The sequence below is a fragment of the Mercenaria mercenaria genome, chromosome 8 (assembly GCF_021730395.1).
Source record: "Mercenaria mercenaria strain notata chromosome 8, MADL_Memer_1, whole genome shotgun sequence".
Taxonomy (NCBI): Eukaryota; Metazoa; Mollusca; class Bivalvia; order Venerida; family Veneridae; genus Mercenaria; species Mercenaria mercenaria.
The window spans coordinates 66,712,044-66,735,785 of NC_069368.1; the positions used below are offsets into that span (position 1 = coordinate 66,712,044).

The window sequence follows — 23,742 nt, forward strand, 5'->3', positions numbered from 1 at the left end:
TTCCACACTTTGTGTGCACATTTTTATTATTACTAAAGATTAATATAGTTTGTCCAGAGGAGTCAGAAAGCATATTATGTTGAGAAACACAAATGTTATGATTCATGGGCTTAGCTGTTTACATTAGTTTATTTCAAATGCTTGTTATTTCTATATTTGTCAGTGTGTTCTCACTCTGGCAATTTCATTTCAATCCAGTTTATGAAGTCGCGTACTTTCACTTCGTGCTTATTGCTGTTTACATAAAAGATACGCCCTGCTTGCTTCCAAGCGGCTTATGCTTCATCTGGAGCATTGAGCGTTAAACAAGACAAAATATGAAAGTTTAGACTAGTGAGATCCTCACTTAGAAAGATACACGTGCCTTTCAACTTTTTTATAGGACATAATCTTATCCCGTAGAATGCGAGATTGAAATTTAACAATGATTTGCTGCTTGTTGTTCCGCCTTTTTCCTACTCTGCGGGCAATGTCAATGTCACTGTCGTTCAGGTTTAATTTGAGATTTTATAGTTTCTCGATCAGTGCATTGCAGACTTACGTAGATTTTTCTTCATTTTCTTTGGGTGTTACTGATATTACATCGATAATGATGCTATTTCTACGGGAGTATTGTTCTAATCGGTTGACCGACCTATCTGTTTTGTGGTTTACAGCGTCGAGATCTGATCTAAGCTTGTCATTGTTGTCCTTCTGGTCCCAATCTCCTTTTCTAGTGATTTTATGTTCTCCTTTAATATATCATTGTCAACCTCTTTATTGAACAACTTACCATCAAGGACTTCAATACGTTTTGAAACTGATTTCAACAGCTCATCTTTCACTTGATCAAATACATCTTTTATCATATCTCTTAATGAACCGTCATCTCTCGTTATCACATTTGAAAGCTTTTCATTCATTTCTTTCAGCTGCTTTTTAATTTCTGACATTTCCTGACTGTTTGACTTTTCTTGAAAGATGTTTTGTTATGATCTTACTTTGTTTCTTTACCAGCTGATTCATTTTGCTATTTGATTTGTGCCATATTTGAGATTATGTTTTTTCGTTTGTCTATTTTTTTTTTCTTATATCTAGCTCAATTACACCTGAGCCTTCACTTCGTTTTCTTTTTTCTCTGCTTTTTTCATTACTGTCTGTGTTCTCATTCATATTGATACATTCATTTTTTGTGCACTATACTTCAGATTAAATTGACGAGGACTGGTGACACAATAGATCAGGTTCAAAAACCGTGCAAATCAACGAATATGGCGCATTCCGTGACAATATAATAGGGCGTTTATATTATACAGAACTCAAAATTTACCAACCTTAGACACACAATAATCCAATATTCACATGTCCAATTAATTTTAATTTACTATAAGTCCAAAAAATTCAAATATAAAAAAAGTCTGTATTATAGAGTCTTTATAACAGCGGTTAATTTACTTTATACAGGAGACAAAAAACACGACATTTTCAATTCACTGGTTCCCCTCATCTCTCTTCTAAAATTTAGCTAATATTTATTAAAATGGTTAACGACTTTGATTCTTTTCAAGAGTAAGCTAAACATCTTTTCTTGGAGCATTATCACACCACATTATCAAACGCCATTTCTTTTAATTTCGGTACGGGTGAATCACTGAAAGCATACCACACAGACACTGGTAGAGTGGACACCTAATGTGACACTATCTTGACACAATTCTTAATTCTATGTCACAAGCAAAAGATTTTTTTTCCGATGGTAATCTTTGTCTATTTATTTATTCTTCCAGGTAGTTTTGCATTTTCTTTTAACCAGCTTCATTTAAATTGAAAGCCTAGTATAATGCCTGGCAGCCATTATACAGGTAACAAAAATATTGCAGTAAATCTATTATATCCTGTGTATTAAGTATTATTTAGTCCTACAATCTTTCTTTAATAGATAGTTTTGATGTAAAAAGAATACAAAATCATAACATAACAACGGTAGAAATGTAAGAAGAGTTAATATTTGACACTGTGTGAAATATCAAGCATATAGACCTGTAACATTTTATTTGTTCATGTATCGGGAAATATGTATGGCTACATTACTATGAACAGTTTCATTAAAATTTGCCTGTCGATATAATGTTCATGAACAGTTTATGTGCATTCATGAAGTATTCATGAATTGCTCATCATCTCTTCATAAAGTGTGTTCATGAACAATTCTTCATGAAAAGTTCATGAACAAATGTTAGGTGATTGCTGAACAAAACATCTTTAGCAAATTTAATTCGCGAACAGTTCCTGAACTTTCCTGAACATTGAAATATTCATTCATTATACATAATACTTACTTTACATTACTTTACAATGATGAATAGGTTCATGAACTGTTCATGAACTTTCATGAACATTAAATTCATAACGTCAAATTATCAGTTTCCATTATTTTGTTGCATGCTGGGGATATTTTTTTGCACATTTGAATAGAGAAGTCTGTGTAGTAAATAAGAAGGAACTATTTATCACATTACAGCAAAGAATGATTTAAAAGGAACATGAATGTTAAATAAGTAATTATGGTGTTGTCGTTATCGTTCATTTAAAAAAAATATAGACTCCTTGTTAAATGTCCCAAGTTTTAACGACCCGGAAGAAAGGTTAGTATTTGAATTTCAATCTTTTGATTAAAGTTTGTATTTTGTGCAACAATTATTTACTTCTTATTATGGCCCAAACCCCACTCTGAGTTTACTGTTTTACTCATATCATTATGTTAAAGGTGTTCATGATTTGCTCATATTCTTTTCATAAAGTTTGATAGCAAACTTAATTCATGACAGTTCATGAACATTGAAATATTCATTTATTATACAATATGATACTTAGGTTTATTACCCTTTACAATAATGAATAAGTTCGTGAACTCTTCATGAACTTTCATGAACATTAAATTCATAATGTTATATGATCAGTTTTCATTATTTGTTGCATGTTGTATTTTTTTTTTCATATGTGATGCAGCAATTCTGAGAAGTTTTTGCGGCAAATAAAAGAAGGAATTTTTATCCTACTATAGCAAAGAATAGTTTAAAAGGAACATGAGTGCACTGAATAATGTAACATTATAGCATAATATAATGTAAAATGTCATTGTCACAGTGACTGAGACTATAAAAATAGTCTCTGTCCACTATCGGAACAACACTTTACCTTATAGTTGTCAAATGCAAAGGATGTTGTTTGTTTGTGGCCCCTGCCAAGATCTGAGGTTGATGAAATTTTTTATGAACTTTTCACTGAAAAGCTCATGAACTGTTCATGAACAGATTAAGACATTTGTTCATGAACAGTTCATGAACAAATTCTGGATTAGTTCAAGAACAAAGTCGCGAAATGTGAACATGATCTGTTCATTAACATAAAAGAGTCTCATTTTCAGTTCATGAAAAACTGATGGCTTCATTCATGTAATAATTCATGAACAGTTCATGAAAAGCTTAGGAAATTTTCAACAGTGTACGTTAGGGAACTTTTTCTATAAATGGAAATGTTATCAAGTTTGACTTTCTTATAGAAACCGTTTGAGATCATTGAACGAAGGGTCAATATTATCGAACCTGTCTACGAAGAAATCAAGCACTCAACCTTCTCCTTGTTTTTCGGCTTAATTTCATTTGGATACTAGGAAGCTTTGAAATTTACATGGTTTACTAAAACTACATCGTAAACAATATCTGTTTAAAATATATATAACTACCTTATTGGTGTCGGGACTATTAAAGGTACCCTATGTTTGTTTGCATAATCGAATATCCAAAAATGATTTTCGCGAGCATTCTTCAAATAGCACAAAACATACAATTGATAACCTTCTTTACTAGAAATAAATATATTTTTTTCATTTATTTAGTTATATATAATTTAGTTGGGGATAATCCACTAATTTGGCTTCTTTTCCATTCACTAATAACAGTTAAGTCACGTGGTTATGTTTATACTATAAAAAACAGAACCAACTAAAGTGGACCAATTTTCCCTGAAACATAGAATCATATTGAAATGCTAAATTTTCTTCTCGCTATGTCATTGTACATAAGAACTGATAAATGGAACTTTGAAAGAATATTTTGCAGTACAAATGTTATTGACATAGATACACTTTCAAAAAAATACCATTCATAGCTTTAGACTGGAAACGGTTACTTCTCCCTGTATAATGTTATTTGGAATTGTATAATTATACTAGATGGAAAATGAACTAACTCCCTTCACCATAACTTCTATTAGTTATCATATAGCTACAAACTAATAAAGGAGATAGATACTGTGGAAGATCCAGCTAGTGAGTAGTGAGTTTCGTTTTAAGTTTGGAGATCTTGGACAGGTAATATTGTCTACATTCAAAAATTAAATTCTAAATGCGAATGGGTCTGAACTTCCCCATTAGAAATGTGACCCACGGATAAGCCTACAGTTTGCAGTTCATGAACTGGTCTGCAGTTAGTGTTTTAAACTGAAGATTTGTGAATCATAAAGTTAATCATGAAAATCAACCGCTTGGTAAGGCTTTCACTGTGCGGTTTTATGCACACTGTATTCTTATTTCTATTTCAATATGGAAAAGTGTTTGCTCTTCTAACTTTCAAACTGCGCTGGTTTGTAAATTGTAATTCGCATTACGAACTACTTACAAATTTGCAGTTCATAATTTGATTTCTGCAAGACCTACCAACTGTGAACTGCATTCCAGTCTGCAGTCGAGGCAATTGAAACGTGAAAGTGCTGACCGGACTGCACTTTGAAATTAAAAAATAAATCAGTCTGATGTTACTATGTGGAAAATTAACCAGATGATTTTGTCTAAGTTTTTCTTTCATGGTGAAGAAACCAGAAACCAACTTGGAGGGGTGGGGTTGGGGGTGGGGTGGTCTAGAACTGAACTGACGGTTACACTAGTATTTATCAGCCCAAAGTTCAGATATGTTTAGCTACCTAAACCATGATTATCAAGGGAAACTGCTGCCAATCTGTGTTGTTCTTCTAACCATGGCTAAAATTGTTTTTACGTCTTTGGATGATTTGTTAAGGATTTACATCTCCTACCGAGTTGATGATCTAATGTTTCTAGTAGTAGTTTTAAGCCATCCCCTTCCAACTGGCACCCTGACAACCAAATATTTAAATTTACCTGACGAAACGGCTGTCAACAAGTAACATATGACCAGACACTGACAGTATTCGCAGTCATCAGTGTTCTATAGAAACACATATTGTTGTACAATATTCATATTTTTCAGACATTTATTTTGTTTCAATATAGACGCACGGGTCAGTTACAAAAAATAACATTAATGTTCCAAATAATTTGTACAAGTAAAATAAACTATACATTTATAATCTAAATACATTCCTTTTCTTACAGGCAACTGATTTGCGATATTTTCAATTCCATTTTTCAACATGTCCAAAAATCATAAATGATTTAGAAATAAATATGATTGTATTCAGACTTTGTTTGGAACAAGATTGGCATAAGATATAGGTCACACTATTGTTAAACCTTTGCTATGGATGAGCGATATTTTTGTCTTTAATACCCCCTGTATTAAAGTTACTTTTGATTTTATGATAAAGTAGTGGTCCAAATATAAAATGTGCATGCTTTTATGGTTAGAAAACCTCTATATTCAATTTTGCATAAACTTTTAAAGAGTTAGAGCCTTAAAGGAAAATAATAAAAAGGAATGGCTCGTCCAATGTGGTTTTTTCAGCTGGGTACAAAATTCAACGAAATAAGAATTCAGCTTAGGACGTCAGAGACGATATTGTGACGTCAGATCGGAAAAAAACCTCATATCAAGTTTTGTTACAAATTTTGCCTTAAAATACAGGTTATAAAAAATCGGCTCGATAAAAAACGTTTAAGTTCGGTTCGCTGTTTTGTGCAATGTGTGTACAGCTAGTAGACACATGAATACTTAGGGGTCACCGGCTTATATTTGTCAATATTTGATGATATTTTACCCCTACCCCATTAAGAAATGACACACTTAATTGTTGTTTATTTAACAAAATATTTTAAAAAGTATGCGAAGCTGCATGTATATACGGTATATTGGGAGTGAATTGATGAAATGAATCGACATGAAATATTAAGAGACGTGTGGTGAGATTTGCTAGGAAAGTGTAAAAGAAAATATCGATTTTCTTTAAAATCAAATGTTATAAATTGAAACATTCAGGTGATTACGGACATGTTCCGAAAAGAAGACTTGCAGATATGAAATATCTTAATGAGATATTTGATAAAGGGTGTAAAGGGTGTAAATCATGTAAACGACATTTCCTTGATATAACTTATGATTATTTAAATTTAAGTGTTCAGATTGTGAACACGAAACTACATTTTCGAAATCCAGTGCATCCGGAGAAACAGATGTGGCTAAATCTCCGTACTCAGCTGCATCTGGTGAGGGTTTTATAACATATTTTCTAGTATTTATTACCAAGAGTTTGTAACTGCACTTGATCAAAAGGTTCCCGCTAATAAATTGATTATTGGCATCGGACCTGAAGTTGTGCTTTATTGTTATAAAAAGACACTGTCTCAAGAATAGATTCTCTGCGTCTGGCTACCTGCAATGATTTATCGTCATCTGAAGATCTATCCTTAAAGAATAAAGTATATTAGCTGGACTAGCAATACTGCCTTACTATGACATCACTGTCTTTGTCTCTTCGTCTTTCTCGTGCGGAAGGTCGGGACTCGCTGGTCGTTTACCAGGGATGTGAAAAAATGATGCCAGTTGCTCAATATTATGCATATAGAACAGACTCTTCTCTGAACTCGTAATCACGCATGAATAAGATGTGGAGATTGATGTCTAATTTGGTAGAATTTATTTCATGATTCACAATAAATTAATCCGTGTAAAAATATTGATTTCATATAAGATATAGGATCTGGTATACTATTTTCGTGCTGATCATACATCGGAAATGGAGCAACAGTCCGACATGCGTCGATAGATATTTCTGGTAAAATCAGGCAAACCCTCATACACATGTATCATAAAATGACATATGAACGAAATTTCGAAATATTTAAAACATTTTTAAGTACCATTTTTCATGAAATTAAATCGTCAATTGACCGCATACTAGCTCTTTTTACAAAGCTTAGTTAGCATTTTGCGTTAGACTAAGAAGGGTAGTAACAAAAATGACATCTAGTCTTCAAGCTTTGAATCTGCATTTTGAAACCATCAATAGGAATAACCAACACTGCGAAAAAATAATATACGGGAGTGTACGGGGTCCTATATATTACCCGTATACGGGAAGAAATACGGGAAAACTAAAATACGGGCTTGTACGGGGCTTGTATATTTAAAAGTCCGTATACTAATAAAATACGGATTTCCGTATACTATGAAATACGGAATTCTTAGTATACGTTACCCCGTATATTATTGAAATACGGGAAATTCTAAAAAGGGTTATTCTGATCGAATACAACACCGTATATTATCGTATATGTCTAGTGTACGGGAATACATAAATCCGTATATTACGAAAATACGGGACGTATATTTCCCGTATATGTTTCATATACAACCCCGTATATTTCCCGTATATTCTGGATATATGGAATATGTATAGTTTTATATTTCGAAAATACAGGGATTAAATTTCCCGTATATCCTTCGTATACATCTCCGTATATTTCCCGTATATGCCGGAAATACGGGATTTAAATAATTTGTATATGTCGAAAATACGGGACGTATATGTCCCGTATATGCTTGGTATACAGCTCCGTATTATTCCCGTATATGCCAAAATTACAAGATTTAAAAAATTTGTATATTTTGAAAATACAGGACTAACATTTCCCGTATATTCTTTGTATACAACTCCGTATATTTCCCGTATATTCTGGATATACGGGATTTGTATAGTTTGTATATTTCGAAAATACAGGGATCAAATTTCCCGTATATTCTTCGTATACAACTCCGTATATTTCCCGTATATGCCGGAAATACGGATTTAAATAATGTGTATATTTCGAAAATACGGGACGTATATGTCCCGGATATGCTTGGTATACAACTCCGTATTATTCCCGTATATGCCAGAAATACGGGATTCAAATAATTTGTATGTTTTGAAAATACGGGTCTTACATTTTCCGTATATTCTTTGTATACAACTCCGTATATTTACCGCTTATTCTGGATATACGGGATATGTATAGTTTGTATATTCCGAAAATACAGGGATTAAATTTCCCGTATATTCTTCGTATACAACTCCGTATATTTCCTGTATATGCCGGAAATACGGGATTTAAATAATTTTATTTTTCGAAAATACGGGACGTGTCTGTGCGTATATGCTTGGTATACAACTCCGTATATTTCCCGTATATGCCGGAAATACGGGATTTAAATAATTTATATATTTCAAAAATACGGGATGCAATCAATATGTGTAGTGAAAATGATATTCTCCGACCATTTCAAAGGTCAAACATTTTGCATGTTTTCGAACTTGTACGTGTATGTAGAATGAATGCCAATATTGAAAGAAAGAAATGTTTAATACTTATATGACATGAACTGAAAAAAAGCATTCATGACTCAAAACAGGTATAAAATCAAACATGAATGAATCCATCATTTCATCTAGCGCGTTCCCGATTTATTTTAACATTTAATCTAAATAGCCGATTGAGAAAAGCAAATGATTAATCAATTCATCCCTATTTATTTCTAGTGATAAATACATTCGTGGATCATCGCCATTGTAAAAATCAAATGCAAGCATAAATTAACTCTTTTTCTGCACATTTCCAGCGCTTGTGCATACAATGCAAATACATATAGAAGAAAAGAGGAACTAATTCATTTATATTTTGTACTAAAAAAGTATATAAGGCATGTATTGATACTTTACTTATGAAATCAATTCTAATATTTTTAACGACGCAAAATAATCGATATAATACGTCTGCGTCCAAAGATTCAAACAAACGCCTTTTGTTCGATTTGATAAAGTTGTTACTTTCTTAGGTTTTTACGTGTAAATGTAAACTATATCTTATATACAACAAAATCTCAAAAATCTCTCTTAAATAGACATGTGTAATTATATAACTTTTCAACAAAATAGAAAAAAAAATGTTAAATTCAATTACAAATTTATTATTATCAGTCTAGTGGCTAGTCTTTCCTTTAAGGAACCTGAAGACGAGAAGAGAAAATGGCAAATATATATTATATAAAGCTCATATTAAAGATTCGAAAATCAGGGTTATGAATGGCAAATGATTTATGTGTCACAAGAAGTTGGTACAAAAGATAAACAGTACAAGGAACGGAAAGGCATTTTGAGTAGCACTCAAAGAAAAAAAATACAATGGACGACATGACGTGGTTTACACGGTGTTTAAAATGTATACCAAGTCCAAATGACAACTGATATTGGGGGTTACCGACTCAAGTTTTTTAAGTTTTTCGGTACATATGATTACATTTCCCCAACCGCCATTCGTAAATATTTTACCGTCATTCGACGTATGCAGATACGTTACAAACATCATAATTCGGCCATTGTGTTTTTCAGCTGCACCATTTAGTGTTTTATTGGTCCTCAAAGACCTTTATACAAAACAACAATAAACATTTCATTCCATGGCATGATGCTGATAATTATGTGAAAAAGCGTATTAATAAGTAGAATCCAAGTAAATTTCAATATAATATATAACGTACATGTAACGAAATCTGCTAAAATTAAGATGGAATGCGTCTAAGATGAAGTTATTTGGTTCCGTTCCGACAATTATAAAATCCGGCATATTCCTCATCAAATGCGTATTTATATGTTAGATATTTATGTATTTTATTTCTTCGCAAATCTTTAAGCACGACCACTGACGTTCATTTTTGATGAACTTTGATTTCATATGCCAGGAAGAAAAGTAAACCTGATTCAGGATCTCCAATGAAGTGACGGAATTTAAAACGTAAACTAAAAAGTAATCCTGTTATAAGTAGATCTATTTAATTCTATGTGCTATCTATGTGCCATCTGAAGAAAGCAAGCTATCATTATTGAGCGAATTCCACAAATGCAAGTCTTTGATCAGCGACAATATAATTGATGTCAAAACACACAGTTGCTAAATACTGTTTTGGATTATTATCTGGAAGCCCATGATGTGAAACAAACTAACCATACTAACGGCAGAGCAAGATGCAATTGATGAGGAACACTTACTTCTGAGCAAGTTGGCCTTAAGAAATATATGTGCGGGAATACTTTAGCAACACGTGGAATGCCAGATAGATCTTGAATAAATAGTAAGATTTTGTCATGCTGGAAAAGTTTAATTCCGTTGCCAGAACAACCACTAACTGAAAATGGACACCTCACCTCATATTGAAAAGAGGCGATTCTCAGCACACATGCAAGTGATACATGGATTTTATATGTCAGGACTTAGATACAGTCAGTACAACCGGTTCTGTGAAGGTTCAATGTTTGTGCGGAATCATCTTTTAAGTGTGCACTCCATGTACTGTGATGTGACAAAAGATGTAGCCTTAGAAGCAATCATAGAAGCTAGACAGGAAGAAGAAATAAACGCAATTGACGCAGCTGAAAACAGTTCTACTGAATATAAAGGACTAACCATTTTAACAGATGCAAGATATCCAACTAGAAAAAACGCTAAACTGTCTGACATTATTGCCATTGGGACTATGACACATACAGTTGTTGGAGATTCCACTGTCACTAAGGATGACTAACCCGTTAGTCAAAAACACGAACTTGTATTAGTAAAATGGCTGTATGAAAATTTTGACAATGGTGATATTTCTATTTATATTCGTGAACATGATAGAAATGCCTCTGTAAATAGTATCTTCGTCAGGAACGGAAAACTTTTGGCAATGCCAATGACAATTGACATGCAGGCAAAGGTGTAACTAAAGTAATCAAGCCGACTGGAGAGGGACCAAAAATGCATGATAAAACCTTGCACCTTGAGCTCACTGATAAAACCGCTACCGTCAAAGCCAAGGTGTACCATGGAATGAAAAATTGCAAAGGATCATCAAAAAGTCTAAAATCAATGTTGGACAATATTGTTCCTCATTACCGGAATAAACATGAAAACGGCCACCTAACCTACACATGTAGAATGGATCCGTATTATGTACCATCAAAGCTGATAATCAATGACTCTGTTGATGAAAGTATACTAAAGAAAGCGATCCAGAGTTTGCAGGTATAAAAATCACCAGAGGACTATGTGCATGGTATTGATACACATTACGTTGAATTCTTCAACAATGCATGCCGCATATTCCATGACAAGCGAATAGCATTTGGCAATGTGTAATATGAGCGTCGTAGTGCAATTGACATATTAGACTGCAGCGAAAATGTGGACAGGGAATTCACATGAAAACGTTAGAAACCCCACACGACAGACAGGATCAAAGAATCTAAAGGCAAAGACTTTCAAAATTTAAGGAAACTGTTTTGGGAAGAATAACTGACATTCTATATAGAAAGCGAATTCAATACAATAATTATACGAGAGGAATAATAACTTTTACTATTTTGAAATGGAAATAAAAACATAATTTTTACGACATCTGAGAAAATTCAGTGTTAAAAATATTAAACATCAGAACTATTAAATGCACATTACAAATAATCTACATGATATTCAAGCAGGGGATTTACAAGTTATGTTATGATTTGAGAAAATGTTTTGTTTATGTGCATAACAATAAATCACGTACCCTATTCAATATTTCATCAATAACATGTAAGAATAGCACCTAAAATTTTAGATGATGAAAAAACATTAAAAAATAAACCTGGCTGCTGATAAGTAAACTTTAAGACTGAATATAATCCTAAGTCTTGATTTGATCGTTTTAAGCGTTTTATCAAATTTTCTGAAACTTCTTATTTAATTTACATGCTCTTCCTGATAGTTCTACCTATCAAATCATTGGTAAATAGTTTATCCCCAATTATACATGGATTATTGCGGGAATAACTTATCTCAATGTACAATAAATGTCATATACATTATTATTGTGTAACATCAGAAAATGTTTTAACTCTGGTATCAAATTCAGAATCACTATTGAAACTGAAATTTAGATATAGTGTTATTTGTATCACTACACATATTATATATAAAACAAGAAAAACAATTTCAGTATTTAACATGAAAATTGGCATCATAATGAAATGATATATCACTAAGCGTTTAACCATACATTTACATCTTTATGCATGTTAGCTTGTGTCATGAAGATGTACAGGTAAATGCAGGATTGGATAAATATTTATGTCATTTCTTTTTCTCTAGTACTATGTCTATAACAATGGATTCAATATTTAACAATATAAATCACTAATGGAATTAATGTCCATATTATGATAAAAAATGTCTGTAGAGGTCCAAATTTATTAAAGCCACCATATATTATACAATCAATCTATTATTCAATGAACTGATTTTGCAATATGACTATGTACAGTATAAAAATATCACTTTGTTACACTAAAGCGTATATTCATCATCATTAAGGTCATATCCTAACTTTATCAGAACCAAATGTTGTATAAAATCTCTATGCTGGTCAAGCAAAATATGTTACATGCATAAGTAACACTGCTGATAAGCCACTGCCTATATACCTGCCCATTCAATGACGGTAGTTGCCGCCGGTTTCTTGTGTTTAAAGGTAGAGCGAAAGAATATTAGTTTTGAAACCATAGAATTTCACTCAAAACTAACATGATGATGAAAACTTTATTTTTGTCTTTTGAAGAAATAAAATTATTCTATCGCCGTATTCCTTTTCGCGTAAAATTTCATTACGCTACACCTACCCCAATATCACGGGATAGCGCAAAGGAGTATTTTTCTTGTAAATTCCCCTTTTTAGATAAACTCTTCTACTTCATTTTTCTTAGTAAAAATAAATCAAAATAGCTTTCAAAATTCTATTACCTTGTGCGATGTAATTGCAGTGTAGAAATCTGTTTTTAATATTTAGACTATGTTAAATGTAATCATGAGAATGCGACAAAATCGGCACCCTTGTCCTTTGCTCTGAATAACATTACCCTTTGAATATATTTTGAGTCAGACACCTCGATTCTAAATAAAGTGCAAGCACGGAGAAACAGATTTTGTTATTAGGAGGATGTTGCTCTGAAAAGGTTCTGTTTCCAACATTTTGGCTATAGCTAGATAAAAAACCATCCTTTGCAAAGAGGTTTTTAGCTCTCCACTGACGTGTGTAAAGAAAGGGTTCCCTTGTTTTCATAGACATATAATAGAAACATATATACTATTTTTCCTAACATTTAGAAACCTTTCAATTATCACAAATACGTGTACATACTATGCCAAGACTGTTAAATACTCCATGAAATTAAAAAGAAAGAAAATTGTTTGTTTTGGCTTTAGCGTTGTTTTATATGTTACGACGGGCCGTTAACCTAACCAACAAGTAGCTTGCAACTTCACCACTGAAAAATTAACTATCTGACCAGAAAATACAAGACAAAATTCCGCCGTCAAAATGTGTTAACATTTGCGTGGAGCAGGTAATTATCCGGGTAAGCTTATGGTAATTAATCTTTAGTAAAATGTTAGAAGGCTGGATAATTAAGAAACTAAATAGTAGAACTGTATGACCTAATTATGCGAGTGCGTTTGTGTGTGTGCGTGCGAATTTAGTAGGTATATTAGGGAAAACATTAAGAAATAAAGATACAAAAATACAAACTAACTTTTCTTTCGTGGAGGGGCGGCTAATTTATCAAAATTAAGAATATTTGAACCTGTTGTATAATAATTATCTATGCTATTTTATGATAATGATGCTTCATTTCTTTTTTTCAAGTGTGAAAACTGCGAACTATCTACACAATGGCATATGCATGAATTCTTCATTTCAGCAGTATATTACAATGGAAAACATATTTATTGGTGGTTTGAATAAGAAATGGGTGAAGAATAAACATTATCAAATGGAAAATATATTTAAAGCGATTTTCATAAACATGATCAGTATATTTTAGCGAAGTTGTCGTGATGGTGTATGTTATAAATTCTGCATTGGAATTATTTTGCACTAAATTCACCAGTTCTACGGTAATAAACACCTCTTTTGAAAAGAAAACCTTCTGTTTAAAGAACCAAGATAAATATCACCAGTAACACACTAAAATGGTGCAACTGATAAGCTAAACATAATGGCTGAATTATAATGTCTCTTACATATCTGCAGACGTCGAATTAGAGTAGAAAATATACGCATATACTGAAAAATGTGAGTCGGTGATCCCCCAATTCTATTTGTCATTTAGACTCGGTTTGTATTTTAAACACCATATATGAAAAGATATCAAAAATTTAATTCAGGGATATTTTAATGAGTCGAGAGTGCAGCTAAACACTTGATCAACTTCAAGTAGAAAACGGCGAATTTCTTCCGATTTTTCCAATATATATTTGCCGGTGTAAAGCAATGATTTTATATCAGCATACAGTAAAAATTAATTATCCTCGAATAGTATAAACGTTTAGAAAATTGATTGGCTTGTGCCGTTTCAGTATCCGTTAGAGTTGCCAAGGATACGCCGCGACATCATTTTCAAAAACTTGCTTTGATGGTCAACTTCGACCCGTGTACACAAACTGGTTGGCTCTACTGGTGAAAAATAAACTGCATTGTTTGAAATATACACTTGCCAAATCGCAAGATGCTACACTAGAGCCCGCAACGTGTCGCGTTTTACCTCAAATAGCACATGAAATTAGCAATACAGATGCAATATAACTAATGTGAAGTCTTGTTACATGTAACTAGCAATAAGCATTATTAAAGCAACCCGGCTAATTATTACATGAAAAGTCCAAGTAGTATTATATTCATATGTAAATATGAAGCTTGGCAGCACTAAATTGTTTTGAAATCGTATACACTTCAACAAGCATCTCTTTATAATCGTCATAAACACTTAAGTAAGCATCATGGAAGTACTTCTCCGAATGACAAGTCGCCATCGGCGTTATATCTATCCAAACAGTCGTGACTGCCTTGTTCTTTGCATGCTAAAATAGATTAGTTGTGTAGTTAAGTTTGGCATTTGCAACTCCACCTCCAGTATACCTCCAGTGTTCAGCATGTTGATATAACTCTCTGCCGTATCTATTTCGAATGGATAGACCAGGATTTCTAGGAACATTAACCCATTGTCCATCAAACAATATTTTCGTAGGTGCTAAACCGGCTTTTATAAGGATATCACTGTCCAAGACAGGGTTTCCTAAAAAATCACCGTAGAAACCTTGGTAGTTTGAGACAAAACTTTTTCTCTGACTTTTATTATTGCAACAAGACGATAAAAAGCTATTAACATTTAAGTCCGCTGTCTTTTCGAAAGCCATTTGAAGCTGCTTGCATTTCGAACAATTTGTCACTAAAAAACTTATATCAAAGTCAAATTCCCAAGGGAGAACTTTTCCAAATTTAACAGCACCTAACGAAGTGCCTTCTTGTAGTTCGCATATGACACCGGTTTCCTCGCAAATTCGCATTATATTCTTTATACCATTACTTATTTTCTGCAAAGCACACGGCGACAGTGATTGTGAGGGCCTACTTGAAGTTGTCTGCTTCTCACAACCTCGGGTAACTGTAAGTCCTTCCGGTGTTTTAACTTTAAATAGATCCCATTTTTGTGCAAACTTTATCCAGTTTGAATCTGAAATTTCAGTTCCATTATTAACATAAAACATTGCGTCCGGGCACACAATCGTTTCTTTTCCCCTTTGAAACAGTCGGAGAAACCAGTCTTCATATAATCCATTGTTTTCGTATAACTCTCGAAATAAATTTTGTTTCAAGTAACTGGTAGTTGTAACAAAAGGTCCCTGTATATAATCACAGAACACACATTCGTGGAAAGACTCGTCATAACCTTCAAAATATTTTAAGGAAAAATTTCGATAAACAGACTGAAAACAACCCTTTTTCCAATGTCCATTGGAATCACGAAATGAGCCTCCTGCAGCAATCACATTCAAACTTTCTATTTCTCTAATCAGTCGTTCAAGTCTAGAATCATTTGTTATAAGATGTATATTCCTTGCAACTAAAACATACGGTGTTTTCACCTTTTTAATCATTTTGTTTAGAGCTTCTCCCTCTGATTTATCATTTGACGGAATTATATCTACCAAGGGATATTTTAATTTCTGATCATTTGGAAACTTAGCATTATGTCATATATAGACGAAATAAATTGATCAAGTTCAAACCCCTTAGATTCTTCATCATTAGGTTTTACAAAAATATATTTAATTACAGTTACAAGACTGGAAACAGATACGCCATAATCGCAGCTGTCGATCTCAAATCCAGAACTACCACCTTGGAAAGTTTCTGAACAAACATGTGATGGTTTCATGTTAAACCTTTCAAACACTTTCTCTGAGTCCACATTTATGTCTATAAGTATATTTTTTATGATAGATACAGCCTCGAGTAAATATTCCGATGTTTTCGATCCTCTGACGTGTTTTTGTGCGCTGTAGATGACTTTTGCCAGAATTGTAATCTTTTCTTCCGTGCCTTTTTCTGCGAGCTCATCAATGTTAATATGCAGAGGACGTCTATTGGACCGGCTGCTATCAAGGTTATCTGCTAAAAGACAATTAACTTTTACAATTCAAACCGTAATATGTAATAAATGAACACAGGGTTTTGTGCATATCACATTTTTATTTGAAAGCACCTCGGCACATGTGGACAAAAGTATCTCTATCTCCCGTATTCGTTATCAAAGAAAAAATCCCTATGACCAGAGAAAACTGGTGTGAAACAGGATTAAAATTCTGACATGTTCAAGTATGATTGTGAAGGTTTTAATTCGTCTGGGTGCCTCCGTGGCCGAATGGTTAAGGTCGCTGACTTTAAATCACTTGCCCTACATCGACGTAGGTTAGAGCCTCACTCGGGGGGTTGAATTCTTCAAGTCGAGAAGCTATTTAGCTGGCTTATTGAAGGTCGGTGGTTTTACCAGGGTGCCCGCCCTTGATGAAATAATGCACGGTGGGTCACCTAGGGTCTTCCGCCGCCGCCAAAGCTGGAATGTCGCCACATGACCTATACTTAGTTGGTAAGCCCAACAAAATAAAATTTAACACGTTTTAGCACAAAGCGAAGTAATTCAGAATGAACAATTTTCTAACTTTTGTAACAGCGACTTGTACCTTGACCTCAGTGACAAGAAGGGAAACAGTACCCTGTTCTCTAAAAAAACCTATATATGTAATTAGCTTGGTCTCACAATTTCGTAGCAAAAATGAATATTAGAATGTCATTTACAAAAAAATACCCCTACATATTTGTCATTATATAAGTTCCAAGTGTTAGTCAAACAACATAACTTAAACCCTTAGGGTAATATTTCTTTCCTAGTTGGCATAATTACTAATTTTATTGAAACCATTCGTGTCTCATATGGTCATAAATTAGAAAAAAACAACACTTTTATACTATATTATTCAGCATCTAAAAACCACAAGGTTTCTTCAAACTGTCCGACTAAAACTAGTAGGACTCTATTTCTTTAGAGCAGATAACATATCTACAATATTTTATCAGTATGACCAAAACTTACAAGAAGGCATTTTACTACAATTGTTACTATTTCTTCCATGTTTCTCTTAGATATTTTAAACAATGTCAGAGATAGCGACTGCAGACTGATGGACAGATGGGCGGAAAGATAGACAGACGGATGAACTTACAAAGCTAAACTTATATTCCCTCGACTGCATCGGCTGAAAATAATTCATGGGCATTAAACTGTCTGTAATTTTCATTATCTTGAAGTCTATTTAATGTAAACATAAACTTAAAAAAAACTGATTTGACAAGGATAAATACTAACAAATACATATTCTTATAGAATAAATGTATATATTTGAAGATAGTTTTTGAAAGTAAAGTAACCTCCCATTTTGCATAAAATCCAACTTAATTGTTTCTAGAAACCCCTCCGTGAGTAAACATATTTGAATAATAAAGGAATGAAATTATGAAGTTGTTTTTACAAATTTGACGTTTGGTGTGTTAGTTGAGTACAGTCATTCGCTGCGAATTTTCTTACAAACACTAACACTAATACGGCTCAATCTGGCATTACATTGCATTGAGATGATATAAGATAGATATACTGAAGATATGTAATATAATTGAAGTGCTATAGGTAGGTATATCATAAATTCTGCCTTTAGACTCCATTCCACCGGTCCAAACATAGTCACAAATTGAATGATAAGACGTCGTATTGTCTCGTGGACAGAGCCATAAACTTCTCTTGTCTGTATTAAATTAACCGTCTAGATGTTCGCTTTTATAATAAAATAAAATCAGATTCGTTCAATATGAGGATATTTCAACCTTGGAAACAGTTATATCGACCTCACTGAAATGCAAATATTGTATTTCTTGATATATTGATAGCTTTTGCGAAGACAGTCCTCAAGGCTTTTGGATAAGCTATTTGTGCACTTAAGATTTGAGCTTGAAGGGCATTATCTTTCCACAACGAAATAAGCGCCAGAAAAATGCACAGGTGAAAACATCCTTTTTTTATTTTAGGGCCAGGTTATCTTCCTCTGTTTAAGCATTCTTACTGCAGTAAATATGAAACTTGATAAAAACATCTAATATCTCACTCAATGTTATAGAGATTTAGTTTTTAACGTTTACTAGGAATACATGGTAGTATACACAAATGTACACAAAAAAAGCTCACATTTGTACATGTTTGACTTATTTACCCCACCACTATTTCAATGGAAATCTTATTTAAAATTTTAAAAAGTTTTCTGCTATCCAATGACTAATAACAGCTACAAAAGGAAAATGCCCGACTGTGCATATAAGAGATATGTTATTGTTTCGCGCATACCTGCTAGACAATAAAGGTGCAATGTCAAAAACATATTATTCAGTTTTTCCTTAATCCAGTATGTTTATCAGTAGGAAAAAAATTCAAGACCAACGTAATCAATTAAATATGTTCTGTAACCCTAGAAACGGTTCGTGAAACTTTATTTCCGATTTTATATGCGGCAGAAATTTAGCGGCTACAAAGTTTGACAAATTGACATTACGGGCCTTATTTTATATGTGTTAAATGCAGGTATGAATCATCTTTTTGTATATTTTTGAGTTATTGAGGTAAATGTCAGATTTCTCGCATGAAATACCTCTCATGTTTTTCTGTATTTCATAACTTAAATTTCCATGTAATTTCATTAAATTCTGTTCAAGTAAATAAGAAAGTGATATTTTTTTAAACTTCAGTAATTTATGTTTTTATCCCCAAAACCAACTCATAATGGGCCTCAAATTGTCAATTAAAATTCGCGCCAAAGTAGTTAGATTTTCTCGGCCTATATCGTGAATCCCGTGAAAATGACAATAGTCATAGCTCACGGCTTGCCGTGAATCCCATGAAATTTAGATATTTGGGGACATTACCTTAATAGACTGGACTAGGATCTGCCTTGCGCTCAACACCTTACGACTTTATAGGACGAATCTATGTCTGAATTATAATCTTGCTAGAATTTATGCTCGATCCGAGGTAGAATTTATTTGTTAGAGTTTTGTATGATTTTTGCATTACGAATTTTATTTGGTAAATTTTTTTGTTCTTTCTACAGAATTCTGTAACATTTACCTTTTCGGCATATTGATTTTTGCTAGTTTCGGTATTCAGGATTTGATTTATTAAATTTTTCAGAACTTTTGTAATTATTTAGATAGAAGGAGTCTAAATGTTTCATTTCTCTAAGATGTAAATTTTGGTACTGAAATTTGTATCGTGATAATTGTGTAAAGCACTGTTTCAAAAACTTACTGTCAAACTTTTGTTAATTATGACGCCATTACGGCATTGTATTGTTATGTAATAATTTATATGGCAAGTCTATGTGCCATGTTTGTAATATATTATTGTAATTTGTAATTGTGTGCCAGGTCTATTGCAATCTAATTAATGTCCGTTGTAGTGTATGGGCATTAGATATTATTAGGATGCAACTTTCATTTAACAGTTTTATTTATATTGAATTTTGTTAATTTGTAGTTTGTAAATAATGGCTGCAGTTTATCATGTCCGTATCTATAATGTATTTCTCATATACTTTTCATATCTTGTCATACTTTAAACTTAGTCTTTTAAGAAGTAAATCCCATCTTGTAATAATGGACGTATAAAGTGACGTATTTTATCATGTGACGTTGGAAACTTAGGAGCACTAGTTTTGTATACGTAGCACGTATTACTTATGGGAGCCTACGGAGGTATGGTTGTACCCAAAGGAGCAGGGTTTTATGCACTTGACTTATTTGTTTTGCTATGGTGCTTACCATATGTTATATATTTAAGCTTCTTCCGCAGAGATTTTTCCTGGTGATGTCATAACCCGGATGTACAATGCCCGAGGTTCACTTGTCTTCACTCGCCTGGATGTGATATTCCCAGCGCAGAGCCTTTCGTCCCATGGTTGTGCCGTTAACCCGCAAAGCCGCTGATTTTTGTTATCTCTGTAGTAGCTCAGGGATGCAATCACTACCACCATAGGGAGCAACACGGAATCAACGTTACTTTCACGGTTTAAAGGGATGTATTGTGAATTTAGAAGCTGTTTCGTTTGTGCTACTTAAAGTTCACAATTAACATTAAAGTCCTTGTGGTCACGTCAGATTAGAATGGACTATAAGAACGTTTGTATCTAGAGATACTGAACTTTCTTTTTTTTCTATCTTATAATCAGTTTTTTTTTCTTTTCATTATCTATTCATTGTTTATATCTTTTGTAAATAAATTTGTAAATATTGTAATGGGTTGTTGATTTGTTCTGAAGGTACTGTCGCCGGGACGGCTTTACTGTCACAATGGTGTCAGAAGTGGGATTGGTCGACCAGACACAGTAGCTATTTCGAATCATTTTAACACCCATTTAACTGCAGCAATAATTTGTAAAGGGTTCCTCTGTTTTTGTTCTATTGGTACACATATAATAGTTTTATTCCTTTTCAGAGTGACATCTTACCTCAGACAAGACAAGACAGATCCATAGCTCAGCTAACCAGCTTTAGTGTCACAGGGATTGATAGACAGTTGTTTACGACACTTGGATTCTGGAGTGTGAGTTCGTTCCTTTTTATTTTTCTTTTGGGTTTTTGTGTCACTCTATGATTAAGCCATCATATATCTGGCTGAGAGTGACCGCCCTTGACAAGGGGAGTTATCCTACTCACTCTTAATTGTTGCGTTCGCCTACTTCTCCCAGTGATCCTATTTTGTATTAGTGTACTGTATACATACTAGATACGTATTTTAATTTGTGTGTTTTAGCAAGCTTGTTTACTTGCATATACGTTTATACATACTCTTATGTTTTAGTGCTACATGTTGTGTTATATATTCTTTTATCTTAGGATAAAGCACTTTGGTTTATTTTGTCTTTTATTTTGTTACACAAAGTGTTAACACAGTTACAGTTGACTGATATTTGATAAGGTAGGGTATTGTTACAGCTACTGTCACACTGCTACTTTGTTGTTGTTGCCTATGCAAACCTTGATAGACACATAGACTGTTGCGCACACTTAGTGTATTTTATTTTTAGTGAGGACGTTAGGTGTAGTATATACGTAGAGTACTGAGTATTTTTGTTTTGGCTCCAAGTGGTAAACTGTAGGCTTTAGTGTAGGTAAACTAGTGTGTCTAGTATTCCCTTCACGATTGTTTATTTAGTGTCTCAGGTTGTTTATAGTAGGGTGTGCGTAGGGTTAATAGAGGTTAACGTAGTGTAATCATGGACTAGTGTAGTTAGAGGTTAACGAAGGTTAGGAAAGGGAGTTAGGTATGAAGGAGGAGGAGTTACGCACCTTTGTTTAAGGAAAGAGCAGGTAGGGAACGTGATGAAAGGGACATGTAGTAGATTAGGAAGCAGAGAAAGTTAGAGTAGAGTTAGAAGCTGGTTGCAGAAAGAAAGATAGAATAAGAACGACAAAAGTAAGTTTTAGAAGCTGAGAAGGAAAGATTAGAAGCAGAGTAGGGAGTAAGCGTTAGAGTTAGAGGCTAGGTTGCAGAAGGAAAAGATAGAATATGACCGTAAGTTAGAAAGGATAAGTAAGAAATGGAAAAAGGAAAGTTAATGTTGCTAGAATTTAGAATAGAAACAGAGAAGGAAGGAAAGCAGAAAGTAGGAGATTAGAAAACAGAGCATAAGTTTAATGGACTGACTTAGAAATGATGAGTAAGGAAAAAGGTAAGGTTAAGATGACTCCCTTTGATGAGAAAATTGATTCCATGGATGGTATACTTGAATGGTGTCGAAAACGTACGCTGTGCGCAGGACTGGAGATAAAGAGATATTGGTCACTTTAACTTACCGTTCCTTCTAAAGGGTTACGGAAAGGAGTGGTTTTTGATAGGCTTCCGGTGGAAGATAGGAAGGATTATGATAAACTGAAAGCCGCCTTTGCTACGTCAGTTCGAAACTCATCGGGACGATGGCTATTAAGAAAAAGTTTAGAAACTGAGGCCTCGGGATAATGAGACCTTTGTGATGTTTTCTAGCCAGAATACGTAGATAGTTAGATGGTTTGCTTAGATTGGAGTAAGGTAGAGTAGAGAAGAACGTACGAAGGATTGTTAGATTTTATTCTTTAGGGACCAATTTTTAGATGTATTTAATAGAGAACTATAACCAGAATTTGAGTAGTAAGAAGTTAGTTAAAGCTAAGGATGTAGCAGAAGATGCGATTTGTTTGCAAAGACTCGAGGAGGGTCCCAGTTTTCGTGAATCGAACCATAAGGACCGGAGCTAATATAAACCAATGAAATACCCAGTGACCAGTATCCTAGTAGTCGTATGTAGGAACTTTGTAATAGAGGTAGTAGCAATGTTGCTAAATAGAGGTAGAGGTTATCAACCTTTGGTGTACTGAAGTGTTTTAAGTGTGGTCGAATAGGGCATAGTCATATTACTGTAGGAGTGGAAGTACGGCGGTAATAGTGCCAATCCTGCAGGCAGAGTTAGAAGTAGAGCAGGAACAGGAAAGTAGTAAAGGCGAGAATAGAAAATAGTAAGGAAAATAGAAATAGAGGTAGATGGCGTGACCGACTAGGAGTAGAGGTAGCGGAAGAAAATAGAGATAGCGATAGGGTAAGTCAAGTAGGTCAGAATGAGTGGAAATAGTATTATAGAACTAAGTGATGTTGAGGAGTTAGGTATGCTTATTGTAAGTACATGTCCTACAAAAAACAGGTACTTGTAATGGTAGGGGATGTAATCGCTATGAGGGATAAAGGTTGTAATGTGTGAATAGTGACGGAACTTAGTTGAAGCAGTCAGTTTTTTAGAGAAAAACCCGTATGATGTAAGTACATAGATGGGAGTGACATAGGCTAGAGATGTTGCTAGAATAGATATTGATTGTCCGTATTTCAAGGGTACAGTAGAGGCGTTAGTGATAGATTAGATAATCATACCAATGATGTTATATTGGTAATGTAGAGGGAGCTGTAGACCTCAGTTTTAGTAGCTTAGCGTCAGCAGTAGAAACTAGGGCGCAAGCCCAACGTTAAGAAGAAGTTAAGCTTAAAGTTCCGTCTCAGATA

At 33.7% G+C, this 23,742-nt stretch overlaps 1 protein-coding gene across 4 annotated transcripts in view; it reads right to left on the reverse strand.

Annotated features, from left to right (window-relative positions):
• Positions 1–6,850: 6,850 nt before the first annotated feature.
• The window catches only part of LOC128559083 (uncharacterized), a 33,495-nt gene continuing 16,603 nt past the window's right edge, over positions 6,851–23,742 (reverse strand). For 2 of the 4 annotated variants that reach the window (XM_053550101.1, XM_053550099.1), the window contains one exon: positions 6,851–16,730. In XM_053550101.1, coding sequence (XP_053406076.1) covers positions 15,137–16,213 — 1,077 coding nt within the window. In that variant the 5' untranslated portion in view covers positions 16,214–16,730 and the 3' untranslated portion in view covers positions 6,851–15,136. The remainder of the gene's footprint in view (positions 16,731–23,742) is intronic. The other 2 variants (XM_053550097.1, XM_053550098.1) reach the window with 1 other exon arrangement.